The sequence below is a fragment of the Hippocampus comes genome, unplaced genomic scaffold (assembly GCF_001891065.2).
Source record: "Hippocampus comes isolate QL1 unplaced genomic scaffold, H_comes_QL1_v1.1 scaffold518, whole genome shotgun sequence".
Lineage (NCBI taxonomy): Eukaryota > Metazoa > Chordata > Actinopteri > Syngnathiformes > Syngnathidae > Hippocampus > Hippocampus comes.
In genome coordinates this window covers 124,093-146,178 of record NW_017804833.1, presented here as the reverse complement: position 1 = coordinate 146,178, position 22,086 = coordinate 124,093, and the positions used below count along the sequence as shown (strand labels likewise).

At 49.3% G+C, this 22,086-nt stretch overlaps 2 protein-coding genes across 3 annotated transcripts; one reads left to right on the top strand and one right to left on the bottom strand.

Annotated features, from left to right (window-relative positions):
• Positions 1-6,749: 6,749 nt before the first annotated feature.
• On the top strand, positions 6,750-10,669 carry faima (Fas apoptotic inhibitory molecule a). Its single transcript, XM_019869368.1, has 4 exons — positions 6,750-7,611; positions 8,087-8,315; positions 8,835-8,884; positions 9,641-10,669. Exons 1-4 carry the CDS (start codon positions 7,498-7,500, stop codon positions 9,788-9,790), a joined length of 543 nt encoding a protein of 180 aa, XP_019724927.1. The 5' UTR covers positions 6,750-7,497; the 3' UTR covers positions 9,791-10,669.
• Positions 10,665-21,781, bottom strand: LOC109515508 (lactase-phlorizin hydrolase). Of its 2 annotated transcripts, XM_019869353.1 has the most exons (18): positions 20,974-21,778; positions 20,534-20,887; positions 20,270-20,337; positions 20,064-20,141; positions 19,898-19,991; positions 19,269-19,353; positions 17,884-18,556; positions 16,733-17,381; positions 14,680-16,230; positions 14,289-14,557; positions 13,564-13,854; positions 13,192-13,390; positions 12,634-12,836; positions 12,305-12,411; positions 12,102-12,233; positions 11,784-12,007; positions 11,384-11,620; positions 10,665-11,090 (listed from the first exon to the last, which is right to left on the bottom strand). In XM_019869353.1, the coding sequence occupies exons 1-18, from the start codon at positions 21,209-21,211 to the stop codon at positions 10,867-10,869; spliced, it is 5,676 nt and encodes a 1,891-aa protein (XP_019724912.1). In that variant the 5' UTR covers positions 21,212-21,778; the 3' UTR covers positions 10,665-10,866. The 2 variants fall into 2 exon arrangements, 1 of the variants encoding a protein (XP_019724912.1); XR_002168199.1 differs by lacking the exons at positions 10,665-11,090; positions 11,384-11,620; positions 11,784-12,007; positions 13,192-13,390 and having other exon boundaries at positions 12,145-12,233; positions 20,974-21,781.
• Between the last annotated feature and the right edge of the window lie 305 nt (positions 21,782-22,086).

The window sequence follows — 22,086 nt, the reverse complement described above, 5'->3', positions numbered from 1 at the left end:
CGTATCTTTGCAGCTTGCAACGCGTCCCCCGTACTCAAACACGACTCGTCCGCAACACTCAGGCGGGAATGAAAAAGAAGTTTCACGGCTCTCAAGAAGAATGAAGGGAAACTTGCCATTTCTGACACACACACACACACACACACACACACACACACACACACACACACACACACACACACACACACACACACACACACACACACACACACACACACACACAGTTGGCTGTGCGTGCGTGAGCAGTACGTTACTCAACTCCACAGCCATCCACATCTGGCGCAGAGGGTTTGCAACATTGCACTCTGAGTTGTTGTCTCTCACGAGGCGGGTTGAGAAAAAAAAAAAAAAGAGAAACGTTTTGCTGTCGAAAGAGGCCGTATTTTGTGAAGAAATTGTGAACTGCTTGAACAGTAAGCCCTTGTCTCTCGCACAAGTGACATTTTGGGGGTGTTATTTACAGTCCAGAGACGAGATCTCGCAAGTCAAAGCAAAAACATCGTCCGTTGGACTTCCCCTCAGTCAGGCCGCTTGTTCGTCAAGGCGCCAGCGTCATTGGATTTCCTTGTGCCCTTTGTACACATTTCTTGCCCTTTTTTTTTTTTTAATCCTCAGCAAAGTGCGCCCAAGAGTCAACCAAAAGTGGCGATTGCCAGTCAGGAGGATGGATTCAGCAACGACGGGGTGCGATTGTGAAGCAGCCGTCAGCGACCGCGGCGTCACCGGGCTGGGAAGAAGCTTGCCGCGCCAACCGAGTGAATTTGAAACGCAAAGCCAAGTGGAGATCCCATCACGCGGCTCGGACATCGACTTTCCTTTCCGGGAGACTCCGGCGTAAATGACACATCGTTTCCCTGTGGACGGAGCGGGCTTGGAGCCGCTGAGTCACGATTGTCCGGGCCGGAAAATATGAAGGGACGCAGGACTAAGTGACATGTCTACCCATGCTGGGACGCGGACTCCATTGGCTCGGCAAGCAGAGGGGGGAGGGAACAAAACACACAAACGCTCAGCCTGGAGATCCCCGCTGTGGAAAAAAAGAGAATTCCAACTCACGTGACCCCCCCCCCCCAAAAAAAATGTAATGCAGTACAACGTAAAGGGAGCAACGAGAAATAATGACTCCGGTGGAAAGAAAGGCCACTGCACGCTTATTCTATGTTGTCGAATGATTGCTGAAAGTTCGGCGCAACACAAGTCAACAAAATGACTGGAAACCATCCACAGTCCCGAAGATTCACCACGACAAATACGCAGCCCCTCCCACCGCCATTCCCACCAGCTCTGCGTATTGAAAACAGCTGGGAAGCTCCGATGACGCCGCTTGTCCGCTGGTGACATCAATTTCAAGCCTTTGGCCTGTCAACGTGATTTCAATGACTCAAGTCCGGTTTGGGACGGCCATTTTGCAACACCGCCGCTGTTGAAAGAATTCCCACGAAAAATTTGCGCGAAGATGAGCGGCGACAAGTTTTCGCCCGCTCTGTTAGCAAAGACAACATGAATGTTACACAGGGCTCGGATTTGATTCGGATGTGGAACGAGGTCGGCGGTGCGCCGAGTGGTGGATGAGACAAGACAGGACAGGACAGGACAGAACAGGAAAGGTGGCGTTGGTGAAAGGGCACAACAGGCGGCAAACCGACTCTTCTGCGTCACCGATTGTTACGCCGGCGAGCCGCCTTGCTGCATGATGAAGCAGGCAAACTGGATAGGCCGGGGTAAAAAAGTAAAAATAAAAAAAATCCCTTTTTCCGATCCACATTGGGCGTTTTGTTGTTTTTCACTTGACTCCTTTTCATGTTTGATGCTTGAGAAACATTTAAAAATGAGCACACGCACGCACACACAAAACACATGGAACCACTTAAGAGGTTCCACCGCATCCGTAAAAACAGGGAAAAACCGATGCGGCGGACCCGCGTCGAGTCCGGTCCTGGAGAGCCGCTGTCCTGTCCGTTTGAGAACGGGATGCTGGGAAAAGAGCCGGCTCTCTGGGAGCCCCAGACCTGTGTTTATTCGGCACGCAGCTGCTAAATATTGTCGGTTCGCATTCCAGGGCGCCCGGCCCATCCGAGAGGAGCAACGGCGGTTTGGTGCGGATGAAGCCTTGGCGCTGGCACGCCCAAATAAAGCCAGACTCCGGAAACAACAGTCGGTCGAGGCCGCCGACGCGGCGCTGAGCGAGTCGCTCGGCGAAAAAACAAATTGGACACGTTGACAGAGGCCGAGCGGCCGTGCAGTTTTCCAGCCCGTCGTGCTTTGTAGCTTTCGGCATGTCAACTGGAGAGGCAGCGCCCACGTTTTTTTTTTTGGGGCGGGGGGGACTCAATATAAAAACCTCACAGGTGCAGCTTTCAAACTCTCTTCACGGTCTTTGTTTTTTAATGTCGCCAATTTTTACTTGATATAAGTATTGTCATTGACAAATGCGTGGATGTGAGGGAAAAACGATCTGTGGTGCATTCGTACTTCATCTCTGAAAACATTCCGTCGGCAAATGTCACTCGGTGCCGCAGACGAAGCCACCCGTCATCCCTTCCCGTCGTCTCGGCTGAACTTTGTCCGGGAGACTCCCCTTTTCCAAAGTCACAGAGAGTTCCCGCCTTGACAGACAGTCAGATTTGTATTCAGAGCACGCCCGTGCCTCCGTGAGCGACGGCAGGAAGTACCACATCGTACCGAGTTGATCGGTGGCGTTGCTCAGCAACGGAGGGGAATCCCACACCCATCCATTTTGTTCAGAAGCAAGGTCGCGGCGGCATTTCGCTACGCGCGGTTGGTCGTCACGAAGGCCTTTTCGCAATTTTGTGGGCAATATCAAGTCGTGATAACAAAGTTGGCGTTCTCAAGGCGTTCGTTGCCAGCAGAAATCGGCCAATGGAAAATGAATGACGTGAAATCGGGACTTTGAAAGGTGAACGTTGCAGGAGTGGAATTCTCCCCAAACATCAACGACAATAATCGGTTTTTCCACCCACCCACCCCTTAAAAAAGTCTGCATTTTTACTCAGTAAAATACCTTTGACAGCCACTTGTGACAAATAGGCATCTTTGCTCACAAATCTTATTTGTTGATCTGTTTTCCCGCGGGGGGAAAAAAAAAAAAGATTATTACGATCTTTGCAGATCATCGACTTCCGACCTGTCGACATTGTTACGCGCCATCCATTCCGTCCGATGTCAACAATACTTGGCGTTTTCCAAGGCATCCCACACTGAGTTGCATTTTGACTAACGACAGAGCCCTTCATGTTTGGAAATCAATTTAGATCGGATCCATTTGGATACAAACAACATGACTTGTACAAACAAGAATAGCCAGTTTGTGTGCTGCCTTCATCAGCACAGAAGACAAGTTTGTTTTTTTGTTTTTTTGGAAGGGGGGTGGGTGACGCGTCCCGTGACGAGATTGCTCAAGGCTAAGAACGCATCCGCCGCAAAATACTATTGGCGGTTGACCGCGGTTTTGACGGTCGTCACTCCTGCGCTGTTTGCGGTCATTCTGGCCAGTCAGCGTTTTGCATGAATGGAGTTTCGAGGCACTTGGGCAATTCGAACACGCTAGAGAAGGACAAAGGGTTCTGGGTTCATCTCCCGTGGCTACTGGTGCAACTTCTGCTTTTGAAGACCTGCTGTCTTGGTGACTTCACGAAAAAAAAAAAAAGATAAAAGCTTAGTGTGCATGTTTCTGCACATATTGGGCAGTTTTCCGGCGGCGTCTTATGGAAAGAGGTGATGAAGCGCTGCCTCCACGAGTGAAAATGCTTTTGCTGTCTTTATGGGAGCCGCTTGCCTCATCGCAATGCGCTCACGACACTGTCGGAGAATCCAGAACGTCAAAGAGTCGTCAGGTTAGCAGAGCTGCGCTGCGTTTTGTCAGACGCAAACATTAGCGTTAGCTTCGGAGTAGCGGCACATCCGGGATTGCTCGCGGCGCTTGGGGAGAATTTGTGTTCGCCGCATGCATGAACCCGCACAATAATTCACCGGCGCGGCCTCTAAAACGTAAAAATGATTTTTATTGTCTTGAGTACAATAAAACTGAATACAAAACTGAAGGGTAAGCAGAGCTGCATTGTTGTGCTTCTGTGAAAGCTTGCGATATGCAGCACATACTTGATTTCCTGCTGAAGTTGTTGACAGTGAAAGCGCATTGCGGGGGTTCTTTGGCGTCGTCTCCGCTTCCTGCGCCACACGCACCGATCCGCATGCTAATTGTCAAACGTGGGCAGCGTACGAAGCGCCGTCTCTGGTGTGATGCCCCCGAAAACGTTTGCTCCTCGGGGCAGTTCTGCAAATGGAAAGGCGTGGAGGCTTTCTTTCCCCTGGGACATGTTTCCCGGAAGGTTCCGGAGATTTCCACCATGCGTGACGCGACTTGATCATGGGGCGGCACGCCGACTCTCAAAGAATGGTACGAAGGCGAGTGAAAAGACTTCAAGCGCTCCTCCTCAACGCCATTAACACGTTTCAATCAAAAGGTGCGCTCATTCTACTCAGAATGAGTACTGAGAGGCTGGCCGAGTATACACCAGAAGCGAGCTGAGGGACAAAGAGGCACTTTGTGACTCGAAATTGTTCTTGTCACACCTACAGCATGTCGGTGATTAGTGACTCGCTATTCGTTCCAACGGGCCCAGATGACTCAGCGCAAAATACCAGTTGGAGCAGGCTGCCGACAGGACGGGCGGAACGCTTTCTTCCCTTTGCCCTTGTTGGACTTGAGCTTCATGTGCCACGCTGCCATCTTGAAATCGGAGCGAGGCTCCCTCTAGTGGCGTGCGAAAGAGTCCCCGCCGACAGCGCCGTTGAAGTTCGCTTTTTAATACACCTTGCGTCACTTGCATTTAATCTTTGAGAGTTTGGGGTTTTTTTTTCGGTGCGCGTCCATCTTCAAGTCACTCGGCTTCTCTCTCACCGAGAACGGATCTCGACATTTCGACGTAGGCGTGAGCGGGCTTGTGTTTATGCGCTGCCTGCGATGGATGAATTGGCTTCGGGTGCTCCAGGCAAGCGCTGTCCCTCCGATGGAATATTGCTCCTGAACATACCGCACGTTGGCCACATTCGTCTTTTTGTTTGGGATCATAAAATGACAGCGTCGGCCCCAGCTCACGACGGCGTTTGTGTTTTTGGCCGTCCGTTCATTTCACTGCTCGTAAACCTCGAACGAGCTCCAACTATAAAGCGCGTAAAAATCAGAAAGCGGAGCTCATGACCAAGAAAGCCGACGTCATTGCAAATCAAGCCCGACGAGCGAGCAACTTTTATGCGGGTCACACCCGGGAGCATTTTGCCCTCCGTGCCATAAATACCTGATTATCCAATCTTTGTCCGTGCGGCCTTCCAACCAAGAGCCAGCTGTGTTGGCTGATTTGACAGGAACGCCAGCAAGCGGCAGGGGCCTCAAGAGTGCTTTTGTGCGAGTGACACTGATACCTTTGGGCTTTTCTCCTCCACAAGCCGTCTTCTGTTTTGGACGGAGGAACACGCCACTGCACATTTCCATGGCTGCTTTACACACGTCTTATTTGAGCCTCGGCTGGGAGGCCGGGAAATGCCGCCGTCGGCAAACGTGGTTGACCGTGATTGCGACTCACCTAAATGCAGCAGAGCGGGGGGGTGGGGGGGGGGGGTCAAAGCCAGTGCAATGCAAGCCGGCCAGCCCGTCTCCGTTGCACCTTCTTCTGAATGAAGGCCCTGAAAATGAGTCTACAGCTTTATGCCATTGCATGCATTGAAATAAAAGAACCGGGACACACCCCGGACTAGTCGCCAAAAACGTGTCGGGAGAAACAAACAACCGTTCACACCTGGACATTCAGTGTGCTTCACATATCAGAAACAACAACGATGCAACGCCGATAACATTTGCAGACGACACTCGAAATGTCCAGTGCGAGGTGCCACAAAGACGAAGAAGACCTTCTCCGAGAAAAACAGGAACTGTTTTCAAACGCCACCGAGCAGCCACAATACATAGGCAGGACCTTTCTGCGCTGTGTCCACAAACTTAATCTCTTGCCATCAAAAGCACAGAAACAAAGGCAAACACTGTAACTTGGCCCCGTTTTCAAACAAAAGAGATCCTTGCTTTCCTTCGTACAATCAAAACAGCGAGGCCGCGTGAGACAAGTGGACATGTCCCAAGTGCTGGAATGAAATGAGCAAGGGTTACAAAAAAAGAATAATAATAATCCAGTGACGTTCATGCGGCTCCCTCCTTCAGTTTACATGCTCTGGCTGAGTCACGCCCAAACCACACTCCAAGTACACGCGGCGCGCCAAGGGCACGGACACACTTTGTACAAATGAACTTCATGCAAGGAAGTTAGGAAGGATGCAAGGGAGGACAGTAAAAGGGAAGGAAGAAAGAAAATAACACAGATGTATGAAAATGTGAGTCCAACATGATTTCCCCACCAGACAAAAATGTTGCAGCACGGCTTGATCCTTGAGGCCATTTGAAGCAATATGTCATTGGTTTTGGCTATAATTCCGATTTCTGCTGTCATTCAGTTCACTTTCAACGATTTATGTACAGCGTCCGTTCCCGAATGCATTTTTGTGGGTAAGAATGTTGATGAGAGATTTTAAAAAATGGTCAAGTTGCTCGACTGCAAAGCCAACATGAGTCATCTACTACTGCCCCTTCCTGGCTGAAGAAGGAAATGCAACACTAAAACACTCCAAGCAACATTTTTTATGTGCCGTACTGTCCAGTAGACAAAACCAAGCCCACTTGCTGACCAACACTGTTGCGATAAAACAAGTAAATTAGCCATGGACAAATCGATATTCTATTGTTTAAACCCGCGTTCCACTCAAAGGGGCGGGGCCAGGCTTACACGTGGGCGGATGTTTCGTTGCTATGGTTACAGAATAGCATGTAGCTCGAGCTCACGTCGCAAACTATTGTCGAAAAGTCGAAAATACTTGCTTGAGCCCATCTCGCCAGATATTTAAGGTAATTTCCAAAAGATAAAAGCCCAAGTCAAATTATTGTTTTTAAAAAAACAATTTCTGGGCATGCACACTGACGTTAGCTACCGGTAAAAGCTAACAACAAAGATTCCGGTGTTGAAGGCTGTTCATGCACTGGTGTTTCCGGTTATGTTTCAAATTAAATGTAGTTACAGGCTGCCTGGAGCGAAAACTGATCAATGCGCATCCATTTTATATTAAAAGTTCTGTCAATACCAATAATAAGTTTGTTGGACATGAACGAAAGAACAGTAAGGATTACTGTTGTCTGCGCGAGGTTGCGTTTACTTTTATTTTTAAAGGAAACAAATCGACACTGGAAATTCAAATGACACTGAAAACCAACCTCAACCACTCGCAGGATTCTTAATCCTTGTTGCTGTTCGCCGCGTTTCTTTTGCCGGCGTTAATTTCGTTCTTTAGCTCGCTCTATGACGTCCAGGGTGAAGTGAAGCCCTCGCCAAGGTTGTGTTGTGGTCGTCAGCAGTAGCGGCAGCGGCAGCAGCGAGCATGTCCGGCGACCTCGCTGCCGTATGGGACGTCGCGTTGAGCGACGGGGTCCACAGGATCGCCTTCGAGCACGGCACCACCACCGGCAAGAGGGTCATCTACGTCGACGGAAAGGTACATAGTGGGATTTTTCGCTTTTGAAAACAGGTGTCTATGGAACCTGCTTTTGTCAAATAGCGCAAGGATCAAGGATTACGGCCTGTTTTGAAGGGGCGGTCCTATCTCACCCTGGGCCAATGGCGAATCAGGCTTGTGTTGCCTCGGCGATCAGGTGTTGCAACTCGGTGTGCAGACTCAACCACTGGAAGCGGAGCCCACTGTGTAGGAGGAGAAAACATGAAAGCGATGAGAGCGTTTTCACCTGCGGGGCTTCATCACATACAACTGTTGATTAGTGCGGGCAGCGTTCTGCAGTGTGGCCAATTTGTGACGTCGCAGAGATGCCGTTTCAGAAGTAGGCAGCCCACAAAACTTTGTCTTGCTCGTTTCATTCCAGACTTTATGGGAGGAAATGCACACTTGATCGCAAACTAAAGCCGTGAAAGAGTTACCTGTAAGTCATATGCCCCCTTGAATTTGGCTTTCCTAGGAGGTGCTGAGGCGGGACTGGATGTTCAAGCTGGTGGGCAAGGAGACGTTTGCGGTGGGCAAGCTGGACGCCAAAGCCACCATCAACATCGACGCAGTCAGCGGCTTCGCCTACGAGTACACGCTGGACATCAACGGCAAGAGTCTCAAGAAGTACCTGGAGAACAGGGCCAAGGTGACCAGCACTTGGCTCCTCAACCTGGACGGGATGGATTCCAGGGTGGTCTTGGGTGAGTTTCTCCTCCTAACCGCTACCGCTGGGGTGGTGCCCGTTGATCTTTTTATTGATTTATTTTTGCTCGCGACTGCTCACATTTTCTTACAGAAATCACTGAATTGCAGCGCTGATTGACCTCGACCGAGGGTGCCCAGTATGTCGATTGCAATTGACCGGTAACCGCGGACAGGTCCCAAGTTGACCTCAAGGGATGTAGAGAGAAAAGGAGGGGGGTGGGGGGGGGAACAACTCGTTTTGTGTGTCAACGTGCATATTTTGGTGTTTGTGTACACCATGCTATGAGCACCCCCCGCCCCCCAAAAAGCAAATTATTATTTTGAGCTGGCTGCTGAGTCAGCATTGATGTTTCGACGCTTTCAGGCGCACAGCATTTTGCGCTGATGGTGAATCCATCTTAAAGTGAGCCGACTGTCAGGAAACAGGTCGCACACGACGACGACTTCTCAGCAATCGATCATGAAAACCTGACTTTGTTTTTTGCCTTCTGTCGCCTGCCTTCCTTGCCTTGCAGAGAAAGACACCATGGATGTTTGGTGTAATGGACAGAAGATTGAAACTGCCGTAAGTGCAATTGTTGTTAAGTCTAAGCTTCTTTCGTCTTAGGCAGCTGGCTCAAGTCTAGCCTCACTTTGAAACAGTCATTCATGCCCGCGTCACATCTCGGCCCCGATGACTGTTACGCAACTTGACTTTGGAGTCAGTCGATCCTCCATAAAGCGTCCGCAGTTGGTCCAGAATGCCGCCGCTCGCCTCTTGACTGCTACTCGTAAGAGGGAGCAAATCAGTGCGACGCTGGCATCCCTTCACTCATGTTAGAGTTCTTTTTACAATGCCCTGATTTGTTTTCAAATCTTGAAATGGTCTGGCTCCACCTGACCTCTCGGAGCTCCTCCGCACCCGCCCGGTGCCTCAGGTCTGCGGAACGGACACTAGGAGAGTTTCCGAGAACTAAGCGGAGACTCAGAGGGGACGGAGCCTTTTGTCTCTCTTTGGAAAGAACGTTCGGCAAGCCCCCTCGCTGTCCATCTTTCAACCTCGTCATCTTTATTCTTTGGCTTTTGAGTCGGCATGAGACTTGAATTTTAGTTTGCCTGTTATTGTGCTTTCTACTGTTATTTATTTATTGTTTTATTGTTCTTTTTGCTCCACGTGCAGCACTTTGTAGACAGCGTTGGTTTTTTCCAAGTGCTCTCGACATACACTTGAGTTGAGTTGAGACAATAAGCAAATGAACGGAATCGCTCGGCAAAGGAGGTCAGGCAGCAAGCCGACTTGACAAATGTGCATGTTCTCACTGCGTCCTCTGCCGTCTCCAAGGGCGAGTTTGTGGACGACGGCACCGAAACTCATTTCACCCTGGGCGAGCACAACTGCTGCGTCAAGGCGGTGAGCAGCGGAAAGCGACGGGACGGACTCATTCACACCCTTCTCGTGGACGGAGCCGAGATAGCTGAATGCACCGAGTGACTTTTTGGGTCTCGTGGATCTGCTGTTAGGAGACATTCTGAAAACACTGGAAAACCCTCTTGTACTGCATTGTGGGGGGAAAAAAAACAGGAACATCATCTGAATGCCGAAGAGCCACCCCTTAAATTCTGTCCTTTTTTTTGTCCTTCTGTTCCCTCCACGTTCCTCAAAGGATTTCAACCTTCCCAGTCTCAAATTGTACACATTTCAACAATTCATCCATTGCAATTTCCATTTAGCGTCCGCTCATACGCATTCGTACACAATTTCTACAGAAACTGCATTTTTTTTCGTTTGATGGACCGGTGAATGTAGTGTCAGGGTTGAATGAAAACATTTCACACTCCCGAGAGCGCTTTCACATGGCAACATCAAATTCGGTTGGCTCGTCTCATGTGAGCAGACCCACAAAAACGTTTCAAGAAGCCATTCCTGAATCGAAGTCTGCCACGTTCGTTTTAAGCTGCCATTCTCGGGTCATTTGGCAATTTTCCAGGGGACCTTTAAAGCCAAACTCGAGAGAGAGAGATTTATTTTTTTTTCCCTGAATTACTCCTAATTTTGGAGCACCTATAGGAGACGGATAAGTTGTTTTGACATGTCGTGTTTTTGAATTTGGAATGTCAAAGTTTGACCTCCAGCAGTTCTGTGGCGTTACTTGAATTGAAGATAGTTCTGGTCTCCATGTTTTCCAGTGAACATAAGCTAGAGATTGAGATACTGTGTAAGTGTGTCGTTTGGGACCAGCGTTATTTTACAAGTCAATTGCTGTGAAGTAGCTGAGTAGCAATTGTTTTTGTTACGCCAAATGCAATAAATAGTGAACTTTGTTTCTCAAGTATTTCTGGTAAGAAACAAAATAAAAACCTCAGCGCTTTACCGTTGGTTTATTTGTTTCATTATTTGAGGACTAAATTGTCTATGGTTGGGAAGAAGCCGTTCGTGACTTCCGGGCCAAGTTTTCAAGCTTTGAACTTGAAGTCAAAATGAACTAACAGGAAGGACGACCTACGTACTCGACCGGCCGCTCCAAAGTTGAAACCAGGATTTCCTTGGTACACGGTAGATCACAAACGTTATTCATTATTCGGCGTCAATCGAATAGGTCGGCTTTCCTCGAAACGTCTCCTTGTCTTCAAGAAATAAAACGATGAGCAAACGACACCAAGCATGGCGGCGACAGCGAGAAGAGCAAGCAGCGTGTTGAGGCCGATCTCGGCATCTCGAGCAGAGAGCGTGATTCCCAAGAAGTTGACGGGGGCGACGGGTGGAAGAGGCGTGCCGGGCGCACTTGTCGTCCCTGTCGAGAAGAAGACAGACAAAGTACCTCAGTCTTGCCCGCGGCTGTGAACGGTTGTTTGCCTATGTCACGTTAGTGCTTCTGCGCCGGCCACCCAACTTGGGTCTCCAACCGGCGCCACCACCACGTGGTTGACTGCCGAGCTCTGGCCCGAGCCAACAACTCAGCGACATCGAAATGTATTCAGTATACGACGCAAACAGGAATGGAGCCCGCCGTTCCAAATACTCTTGGAGTCAATGCTGAGTTGCCGATACGTATACGGCAATTGCCCGGCCGACAATCGAACGCACCTTCCACCTCGTGGTTGAGACACTCGTGGGGCCCAGTGGCCGGGTCTGGGAATCCGTTACAGGCGATGACGGTGGCGTAGGTGGCCACGGAGGTCTTGGCCACCCGAGGAAGTTTGGGGTCCGAGTGATTGACGTAGAAGAGGCCGAACCTTTCTGAAAATCCCGTGGCCCACTCCAGGTTGTCCATCAACGACCAAGCCGTGTAGCCCCGAATATCCACGCCGTCCAGCACATAAGCTAGGAGAACATTACGGTTGTGTGAGCTCTCTCGATCTGAAAACCCACAGGTACAGATGACGACTGACGGAACCCTTTCTACGATGGAACTTTCCTGTACGACTGAGAGCCTCCACAAGCATCGATCTGAAAAGCAAACTGGATTGTTGCCACGGTTGGTCACCTTTCAAAAGCTGGTTGATGTACTTTTCGTAGTAGTGGCTCCTGTGGAGATCATTCAAATCCACGGGCCCTCGCTCCGAGATACCGTTCTCAGTGATGATAATCGGAGGATTTCCATATTCCTCCTTAATGAAGTTCAATATCCTCCGGAATCCGAACGGCGAGACCTTGAGCCAGGATGAGCCCGAATCCAGCCAGGTGCGATCCGCAATTGTCCCTGCGCCTCTGGGACAATCGGACAAGGCTTTCTGACGTTAGCGCCTAAGAAGGGAGACGCGGGCAAAACCTAGGCGAATGAAGCCGGCCGGGGTTGCGTTACCGATCGGCATCGTAATGCTGAAGGTTCCCGAAGTCCACGGGGAAGGCCAGCACGGTCGTGTAATGGTTGAATCCAAAGTAATCGTAAGTGCCCTTGATTCTTTCTACCTCTTTGGCGGTGAATTCCGGCAACCTGGAGAAAGACACCCCGAGCGATCAGCCTGCTAAATGTTGATACATTTGAAACAAAGACGCTGAGATTACCGAGATTTGGGCAGGCCCGCTTCCAGGCTTCTCTTTCGAATGATGGTCTTCATCATATCGCTGTAGTCTCCCTTAAAGATGGGGTGCGCAAACCAGCCAATGTAGAACTGCAATAACATGAATGTCTTTGTGTCGTGAAGCGATCTATGCCCCGGACCGGTCGCCAGTCAATCGCAGGTCACATGGAAAAACACACATTACCTCTTGCGGACATTTTCCAGTCTTTCTATGAGCCGAAGACGCAAAGACGGCTGAGATAGGCCCCACCATGCCCGCGGCCCTCGTGCGGATACGCTTCAAAGAATAATGGAGAAAAGGAAACACGGTACCTGCACCACACGCCTGGCGGCGTCGACGTCCTCCTGCTTGTACGGGTTTCTGGGCTCCGACCAATCGGAATTGATGGTGATGGAGATGATCCCGCCCTGTTTGCTGCGGTACTCGTCGTCGTACAGGTGCCAGGCCTCGGCGTGAGCTTTGAGCAAGTGGTGGCCCACGATGTACGGCAATGTGCCCGGCCGGAAACTAATCCCTGGAGAGTAATTAAGGTCATATTTTCACAATGTCAAAACATATCTTAAAAGCCCGTCTTCATCGGATGACTGAATCATTCACTGCTGGGGATGTTGATATTTGTCAACTGGACTCCACCTGTTTACTCAGCAAGTGCCTTTTTCAACAGGTAGGCGTCGAAGAGGCTCGTGGCCCGCTCGTCTGTGAACCTCAAGCGTCGACATAACTATCATGATGAACAGGCACCAGTAGATGGCAGCGCCGCATTGCTTTGATTTTGCTTTTGAGTTGCCGCCGCATCGAATCTTCTGAGTTTGTCATATTGATCTTAAGGAGAGAAATGTCTTTTCATTTGGCGTAGGGTGTGTTTTTACCTGGTGCAGCGGCTCCGTACCCGTGACCCACATTGGCGATGTTGTACGGTTCATTAATGGTAATCCAGAATTTGACTTTGTGACCGAGGCGTCTGAAAATGAGGTTGGCATAATCCCGGAATTTGAGCACAATGGTTTCATTCTCCCAGCCGCCAATGTCCTGCAGAGCTTGAGGAAGGTCCCAGTGGTACAGAGTGACCTAGCAACACGGACGATAACGGACGACGGCTTGACTCAAAGCCAAAAACAACTCATAGAGTACTCGGGCCGCACTGAAAAGGGGGAATAAAATGACGCTGCGAGATGAAGGTGTCCTTTCACCGGAATAATATGCGTATGTATACTTTCATGTCTACTTGCAGTACTACATACATGAGGTTGGATGTTGGCATCAAGCAGGGCGTCCACCAAGCGACTGTAGTAACTCAGTCCAGCTTCGTTGATGTAGTCGGTGGTGCCATCGGGAAGAACCCTCGGCCAGGATATGGAGAAGCGGTAATGCGTCACCTTGAGTTGCCTCAACATGGAAACATCCTCGTCTATTTTGTTGTAACTGTCGCAGGCGACGTCGCCGTTATCGTCATTGAACACTCGGAGAGGCGTGTGGGCGAACCTGTCCCAAATGCTCAGACCTTTTCCATCGGCCCTCCATCCTCCTTCGATCTAGAAGCAGTCAGTATGAAACTTCAGGAAAACACTAGTGATGAGAAAAATGAAGCTTCAAAGTTCCTTCACCATTTTTTGGGACTTCTTGAGATGGCACTCTTTATTGAACATTGAGCTGAAAGTACACCGACCTGCCGTTGATTTAAACCAACAGTGCCATCATGGGGAGTAAAAAAACAAAACAAAATACAACCGGTTCGAAATGAAGCTTCAAAGTTCCTTCACCATTTTTTGGGCTTCTTGAGATGGCACGCTTTGCTGAATATTGAGCTGAAAGCACACCGACCTACCATTGATTTAAACCAACAGTGCCACAATGGGGAGTAAAAAAAAAATAATCCAACTGGTTCATGACGAAAATTTGAAGCTTCATTTTCCCATTAGTGGAAAACACCCAAACGTTTGTTCTACATATTGCTTTTTGACATTACCTGATATGATGCTGTTGCAGTACTCCAGATGAAGTTTTTGGCAAAATTTCCATAAAGTATTTTTTCATCCTCTGGCGTGGGAAATCCGTTGTCCTTGATCACTCGATGGTAGAAATGAGCAGAGTACTTGGGTGTTCTCGGGCGGTTCAGATCTTGGAAGTCGACGTGGTGCAGCCCAAATCCCACTTTGAAGCCGTCCAGCCACTCGAATGAGTCCATGAGAGAGGCGGCCGTGTAGCCTCTCAGCTTCACGCCGTCCAGATCGTACGCTGGCAACATCGAGGAAATTATGCGGAAAGCCAGATTTCAAGATTTTTATTCCGCTCACCTTTGCACCATCCTTTTCTCTGACTATCAAAACGATGTCAAACGAAAAAAGTGCTGACGTTACCTTTGAGAGCCTCGTCAATGTAGGTTTTGAAGTAAAACACTCTTGCCGCGTCATCCCACTTTGTCTTTGAGTCCGTAGCAACCCCATTGTCAGTGATGTAAATCTCTGGATCGCCGTATTCGGCTTGGACCCAGTTGAGGAGTCTCCTTAAGCCCCAAGCCACAGCCCTCTGGTTTTGGATGGCCGTGCTTGGTGATTCGCCAACCTCTTCTTCTGCCAGATCCCGATCATATTCGTAGGACGGCGGCGCGAGCCGAGCCGTGGCGTGGCTTACTGTCTTTGTGGTGAAGTGGTTGAAGCAGAACACGTCGGCGGTTCCCCTGATGGACTTCCTTTCCTCTTCTGTGAATTCTGGTAGTCTGGACTCCGCCAGACCTTGGAGTTCGCTCTTGTTTCCGACCTGCCACTTCATCGCGTCGGGATAGTCGCCGTTCTTAAAAATGGGGTGGGCGAACCAACCCAACTGAAACTGCATAGCACGGTCGGCAGCCACCACTTCGCGAAGAACGTTGACGTCCTTTGGTTCTACCCAGTCAGAACCGAGGGCGAGCGAAACTAGACCATCCTGGGATTTGCGATATTTTTCATCGTAGATACGATAAGCTTTGGCATGGGCTTTTATGAGGTTGTGCGCCACTCTATACGGTGCACTTCCTGGCTGCCTAACATTTGGGGGAATCCGTCCGAGTCCGTACCCTGACCATGCGATGGTGTGTGGCTGGTTGAAAGTCAACCAAAACTTCACCCTGTCTCCAAAGGTGGAGAAGCAGAAATCGGAAAAATCTGCAAAAATGTCGGTCATGCTTGAATTCTCCCAGCCGCCAAAGTTTTGCAACTCCTGAGGGAGATCCCAGTGGTACAACGTCACCATCGGTGTGATGCCGTTGACCAGAAGTTCATCAATGACCCTGTTGTAAAAGTCAACACCCTTTTGATTCAGGGAACTTCGCAGACCAGTCGGGAAGATCCTGGACCAGGACAAGGAGAATCGATACGACTTCACCTCTAGAGCTCGCAGCATGTAGAGATCCTCCTGGAGTCTGTGGTAACTATCACAGGCCACGTCTCCGTTGGCGTTACCTGGTACACTTCCTGGTTTGTGGGCAAACACGTCCCAAATACTTGTTCCTTTCCCATCCGCATTCCAGGCACCTTCAATCTGGTAAGCGGAAGATGATACTCCCCAGGTGAAATTTCGGGGAAAAGTGCCATAATGGTAGGTCTGGCGGTGGAATTTGGACTGATGGGAGAATCTCTCCCACGTAACCTTGGACTTAGACGGAACCTCTGAAGGAGGTAATGCTTTCGAGGGAGGCTTGAACTGTGTCGGCCTCACGTCCAAACCATCTGGAAGACTGAGAGCAAATCCATTTTGTTTGATAACCTGTGAGTAGAAGTATGCCGACTGTTTCGGGGTCCTCGGCCTGTCTGGGTCCTCAAAGTTGACGTAGTGCAGCCCAAACCTTTGGCTGTAGCCTTGTCTCCCCTCAAATCCGTCCATTAGTGACTGCACGGTGAACCTGCGCACATCCACCCCATCAAGGAGTCTTGCTACAAAATGAGACGAAGAAAGTGGACAACTTTAAAATAATTTAAAATAAAAATACACACACATATATATATATACACACACACTTTTTTTTAAATTTCAAAATATCGGACTCGCCAAAATGACTTTGCAAAAATGTACGACCCCCCAAAAATAAACAGCAACCCTTTTAAAGCGAGATAATGTGCCTTTTTTTCTTATGGCGGGGAACTTTTTTCAATTCCTATGGTTTTTAGTGGCACATGTGGTGATGATTAATTGGCATTAGGATTATGAGGGGGGTCCTTGGAAAATGTTCTCCCCTGTAAGGAGTCCCTGGACACCGAAAGTGTCAATGTTGTCAGCATGAGATGATTATGACTGTTTTGGGGTTTTAACTACAAACATGGACAATTGTAAACGGCTTTAGGGAGGATGTTGTTTTTGGGGGGAGGCTGCTACTCGTGGGAGGCTGCTTCCCTGCAAATAAATCAAAAAATATGTCAAGAAATTCCTGCGACCAACCTTTAAGAGCTTCATTGATGTACCTCCTTAAGTAGTCTACCCTACTGGTGTCATTTAGGGGGTCCCCTCCATACTCTGTTGGCATGCCATTGCCTGTTACGTACACAGGTACTTTTTTCATCTTTAGGTACTCCGCAGCGATATAGTTAAGAAGCCTTCTCAGTCCCCAGGGTGTAGAATAGATCCAGTCCGAAGTTGTCGGAGACCAAGATGGGTGGACACGGGACTGGAAGTCACCCACGCCTTGCAGACTCGCGGCGCAACCTCCGTCACTGCTGTTTATCAGCCGCATTGTAGAATGGGTGAGTCCAAAAAAGTCAGCTGTTCCATTGATCCGTCGACTTTCTTCAAGAGTGAAACCTGGCAGAAAGGCAGGTTTGGAATGAGGACACTCTTTGCTCTTTTTGTCAATCTGACTCTTCAGAGCTGCTGGGTAGTCCCCGTCCACAAATATGGGGTGCGCAAACCATCCTAACGTGAATTCCAGGGAACGGTAGGCCGCCTCCACGTCTCGATATCCGGAGGGGTCCGAGGGCTCGGCCCAGTCAGAGTTGAGCGCGATTCCCACCTCGCCGCCTTGTTTGCTTCTGTATTTGTCATTGTAAACGTGCCAGGCCTCAGCGTGGGACTTGATTATGTTGTGAGTCACCTGGAAGAGCAAGGAGCGACAGATGATTTCAAATGTTTCCAGCTCCCGAGACATCTTTGGAGGGCCTGCCCACCCGTCGTCACGTTTAAAATTCAACAACCCAGTCATTTTTTTTTTTAATCCAATACTGCTTTCAGAAAATGTGTTTGGGAGCCAGCCGGTCTAAATGTTGCCGGATTGTGACATCACAACCACCCCCACACTGGACAAACATCCAGAGCCACGTTCACATGAAAAAGGTTCTAAATTAGGAATACTGAGGAGCACTGGCTTCCTCACAAAACCTCCGCTTCATCCCCGGTCTTCCTCGTAACAACATTGGGCATTTGTGCGCGACAGAACGGTTCAGGCCAGAGCTGGACAAGTGGATAAAATTGTGTGTTAATTCTTCATCCACTGTGTATTATTGACCTTTTGACTGTCTGAAACCGTGCATTGCAACACCTTGGGAACTGTTTGAAATTGTAAAAAAAAACAAACAAAAAAAAAAACTTTCTCTTACCTGGTAGGAGCCCATCCCATAATCCTGGACTTCGGGGGGGTGCTTGCCTATGGCATAGCCAGCGTAGCTCACCACCCAAGGACTACTGAACGTGTTCCAGGTCTTGACCCTGTCTCCGAAAGCGGAATAGCAGAAGTCGGCGTAGTCCTTGAAGGCTTCAATAATGGAAGAGTTTGTCCATCCGCCCTGATTCTGGAGCTCCTGGGGCAGGTCCCAGTGAAACAGGGTGACGACCGGTCGTATTCCCGACTCAATGAGAGCGTCGATTAGTTTTTGATAGTAGAGCACTCCTTTATGAGACCGGCTCCTCCGGTAGCCTGAGGGCAAAACACGGGCCCACGAGATGGAAAACTGGTAGGTGTTGACGTGGAGGCCTCGCAGGAGGTAGACGTCGTAATCCACCTTGTGATAACTGTCGCAAGCTTGATCGGCCGTCTGATTATCAAACACTTTATTTTCGTGGCCGAAGCGATCCCAAATGGTTTCTCCCTTCCCACCTTCGGCCCAGCCTCCTTCCACTTTGAAGGACTCACTGGAGGTGGCCCACTGGAAATCCGAGGGGAAGGATCCGTTGAGGAAAAGGTCACGTTCGGATTCAAGCTGGACCCCAAATTTATCCCAGACAGTCTGGTAACTGTTTGTCTTTCCGCTGGAATTGCCAAGAACGCCGGTGCTACAGAAAACACAAAGGAACACATTGACACTGCAAGCAGGGCTTCTTTTTCACGCTGTATCCTTTGAACAAGGAAACCTTGACGGCATACCGTTCCCAGATTAAAAGGCTTGGCATTTTAGCGTTGCCCATCTGTCCAGCATTTGTCTGCTTCCGATCGGGCGCATTTAGGCAAAGTCCATTATGGGACTTTGTTCAAGTATGAGGCCTGGAATTTTGCCGGAAATCAAACACTGCTGGCATCCTGTTCGATTTTGCCGCACAAGTGTGTGAGACGTTTTTGTGTGTCCCGTCATGATGTACGAGGTCTGGAATTGAACCCAACGTGGACCACTGCCTGTCATATTTCAGGCACGGGTCCCCTGAGCCTGTATTGCGCCTGCTGTTCTCATGGACATGACTGACCAATTTTGTGTCGGATCGCAGAAACTGCTCTCCGTGGCTGATTTATTTTCAGAGGGCGCCACTGAGTTTTAATTTCCTGGTGGATGCAGACATCTGCAAAGGTTTGTGAGGTTTCGGTCACATTTAGGCCCCCAAAAGGCCCTTCATGAATCCCCCCCCAAATAAATACAGCAATCCCGCAATGCGGGATGGGCCATAAGTATATCCAGACACCTCGAGTTTCTGAAACCTGAAAGCATATAGAGAACATGACACATTTTCCTATGCATGGAAACTTCTGGCCTACCCTGTCTGTACAAAGGGTTACCTGGTAGGCAGATCCTCCTTCTCCATCGTGCCTAACACGTCCATCATGTCACATCCTTCTATTTTCATACTGTTGCCACGGAGCACTGTCGAGAGTTCAAGAGATTCATGATTATTGGCGCGATCGAAAGCGGATTACACTTGATGAGCTGTCATTGATGTTTTCGGACACAAGTGGCGAAATGACGTAAGATGATTATTACACCGTGCTCTATAGAGTTTCCCAAGTCTGTTCAGTGGCTACTTTGACGTCCATTTCAAGGGGGCACGTGACAGAAAATCCACTTTTCCCCCCCCCCTCTGGTATCCAAATACTTCTACAGCTCAATATATAACAAACTTCCATCCATCCAGCCATCCATTTTCAACAGCACTTATCCTGAAGAGGGTCACCCGGGAGTTGCTGCAGGAGCCTCTCCCAGCTGACTCTGGGCGAAAGGCAGACTACACCCTGTACTGGTCGCCAGTCAATCGCAGGGCACACATAGAGACAAATGACCATTCGCACCAACATCCGCACTGTCACTAAGCGGGAACCGATCCCACGCTGCCCGGACAAAAGGCAGGCGAGTGGACCACTACGCCGTCAGTGACTACAAAACAACTCGTAGAGCCTTTCATGACTTTTACCTTGTAAGACATTTCCGAGCACCTGCAAGCGACTGTCAGCACAATCACAGAGTGTCATCTTGTATATGAGGATGGGCACATCTTGACTGGTCATCTACGACACACACAAAAGAAAAAATTATAGGGAAAGAGGTCCGGGAGGGACAATTTTGTACAATGACTGCACCTTCAACTTGGTCAGCTCCTCAGTCAAATTAAACGTGGAAGCACAGTTGGACTCGAAACGCAGTGACAGGAAGTCCATCTATCCAAAACGGCAGAGACAAAAGTTCAATCTAATTGGTGTCCCTCAGGTCACGATCGCACTGGAATGGCACCATGACTGAAACTGGTTTCGAGGATGAGCGCAAACAAAGAGCAGATGACTCTTACCGTGAGTGAAGTTTGGATCGGTGAAAGAAGCCCGTTATCACTTGCGCTCCACCCAACAGAAACTTTCCCTGTGAGTATGGAAGAGTAGAGGAGAGGTTGGGATCCAGATAAGGGGGTTAGCTTCAGCTATCCTCCAAGTGTCACACCCCATTCTAACATCGAACCGTCTACCTGGGTGGACACGTCTTTCATAACATGGAAAACGTTTCTCACACCCGCGCACACAATTGAACAGGAAGTCAACCATTTTGGTTACTGACTCACCTTGGTCTCCAAAGCTACGATGGTAAAGTTGGTAAATATTCCGGATCAATTGAATGAGATCTTGCCGATAAGTCTCATCGGGTGGTGGTGGTCCATCGCGCCAAACCTCACCCAGATGGCTGAGTATCACCCAGGAGTGGGCCAACTCCCCAAACTCTTGAAAGGCAAACTCTGCGTAGAGGGCAAACATCCCCCGCAGCTCTGGGCTTTCCCATCCTCCAAACTGTGACTTAAGATCTTCTGGCACTGTGGATGCGTGAAGGATGACAAGAGGCTGGAGACCCGCACTCAAGATCTGGTTCAGCAGGGTCCGGTAGCAGCTGACCACGGCTCGTTGGGGCTGCCCGGGTTGGCCTGGGGGGCGGATTGGGAATGTTGGCTGCGGTTCTCCCATCCAAGATATACCAAAGGTAAATAAGGGAAGAAGACACGGAATCTACCTGATGGTAGGAGTCGGTGCCAGGACAGGGGCACTTGGAAATGGGTGAGACCTCTTCCCCGGAGAGAGTCAAAGTACCGTCCGGATCCAGGAGGGATGGGACCACCGCAGTGAAAGACATTCTTCTGGGACTGAAGTGGACCCGCGAGAAGCATCAAGCCCTCCTCCCCATTCAGCTCACTGCTCAGGCTACCATACAAACACAGGAGGCACAGAGACTCCAGGAACAAGCACTTCATGCTGGCTGGAAACAAATGGACTAAGAGGTAGCACGCCACTCATGGTTTCCTCCCATCTGCCAGTTACGCAATACCGTCGATAACATATTGGTTGGATTGTTTTATTGCAGTTGTGTGATAAACTTCCAAAGACTCTGAACCTGAAAATGACAATCGTGCGCATCGCTGTCATCGTGTTTTGGGCCTGCCTCAGCTGATTTGGTGACAGAAGCGGGATGCACCCCGCATCGGCCGCCGGGCGCGTTTAGGCCAACAATCATTGACGTCTATGGGCCACCTCGACTCTGGCGTCTTCAATAGAGATTTTGGGTGTTTGAATTTGGGCCCAAAACAACGCGCCGTTACATCGGGACAATGAATAGTCGCTTCTCCAGATGTGCCGAGTGACTGATTGGCGACCAGTCCAGAGTTTATCACGCTTCTCTTGTCTCCTGTTAAAGTTGATAAAATATATGATTGTTGGCTTCTTTATCTGCTTAGCATATCTGAATGTCGTGATATGAGGATGACCAATGTTTGCTTGTAAATGCATTTTGAGATTGTATCCTCCTGCTTATCATGCAATATTTTGATCATGATGATGAATGTTGTCAGTGAGTATCTTTCAGCGTTGTTTTTGTACTGATGATCGCTGCATGATGAGCTTTGATGGAACAAAATCAAATGCCTGAAAACTATCATATGAATGTTTAACCAAAAAAAAAAACCTCATTATTGCTGCACAAAGTTGCACCACTTTCAAGTATTTAGCATAACAAAAACAATCACTATTTCGGGCAGTAGGCACCCTGACCCTGAACTGGCTGCCAGCCAATGGCAGGGCACACAGAGACAACCATTCGCAGTCACAATCACACCGAAAGTCAATTTGAGGT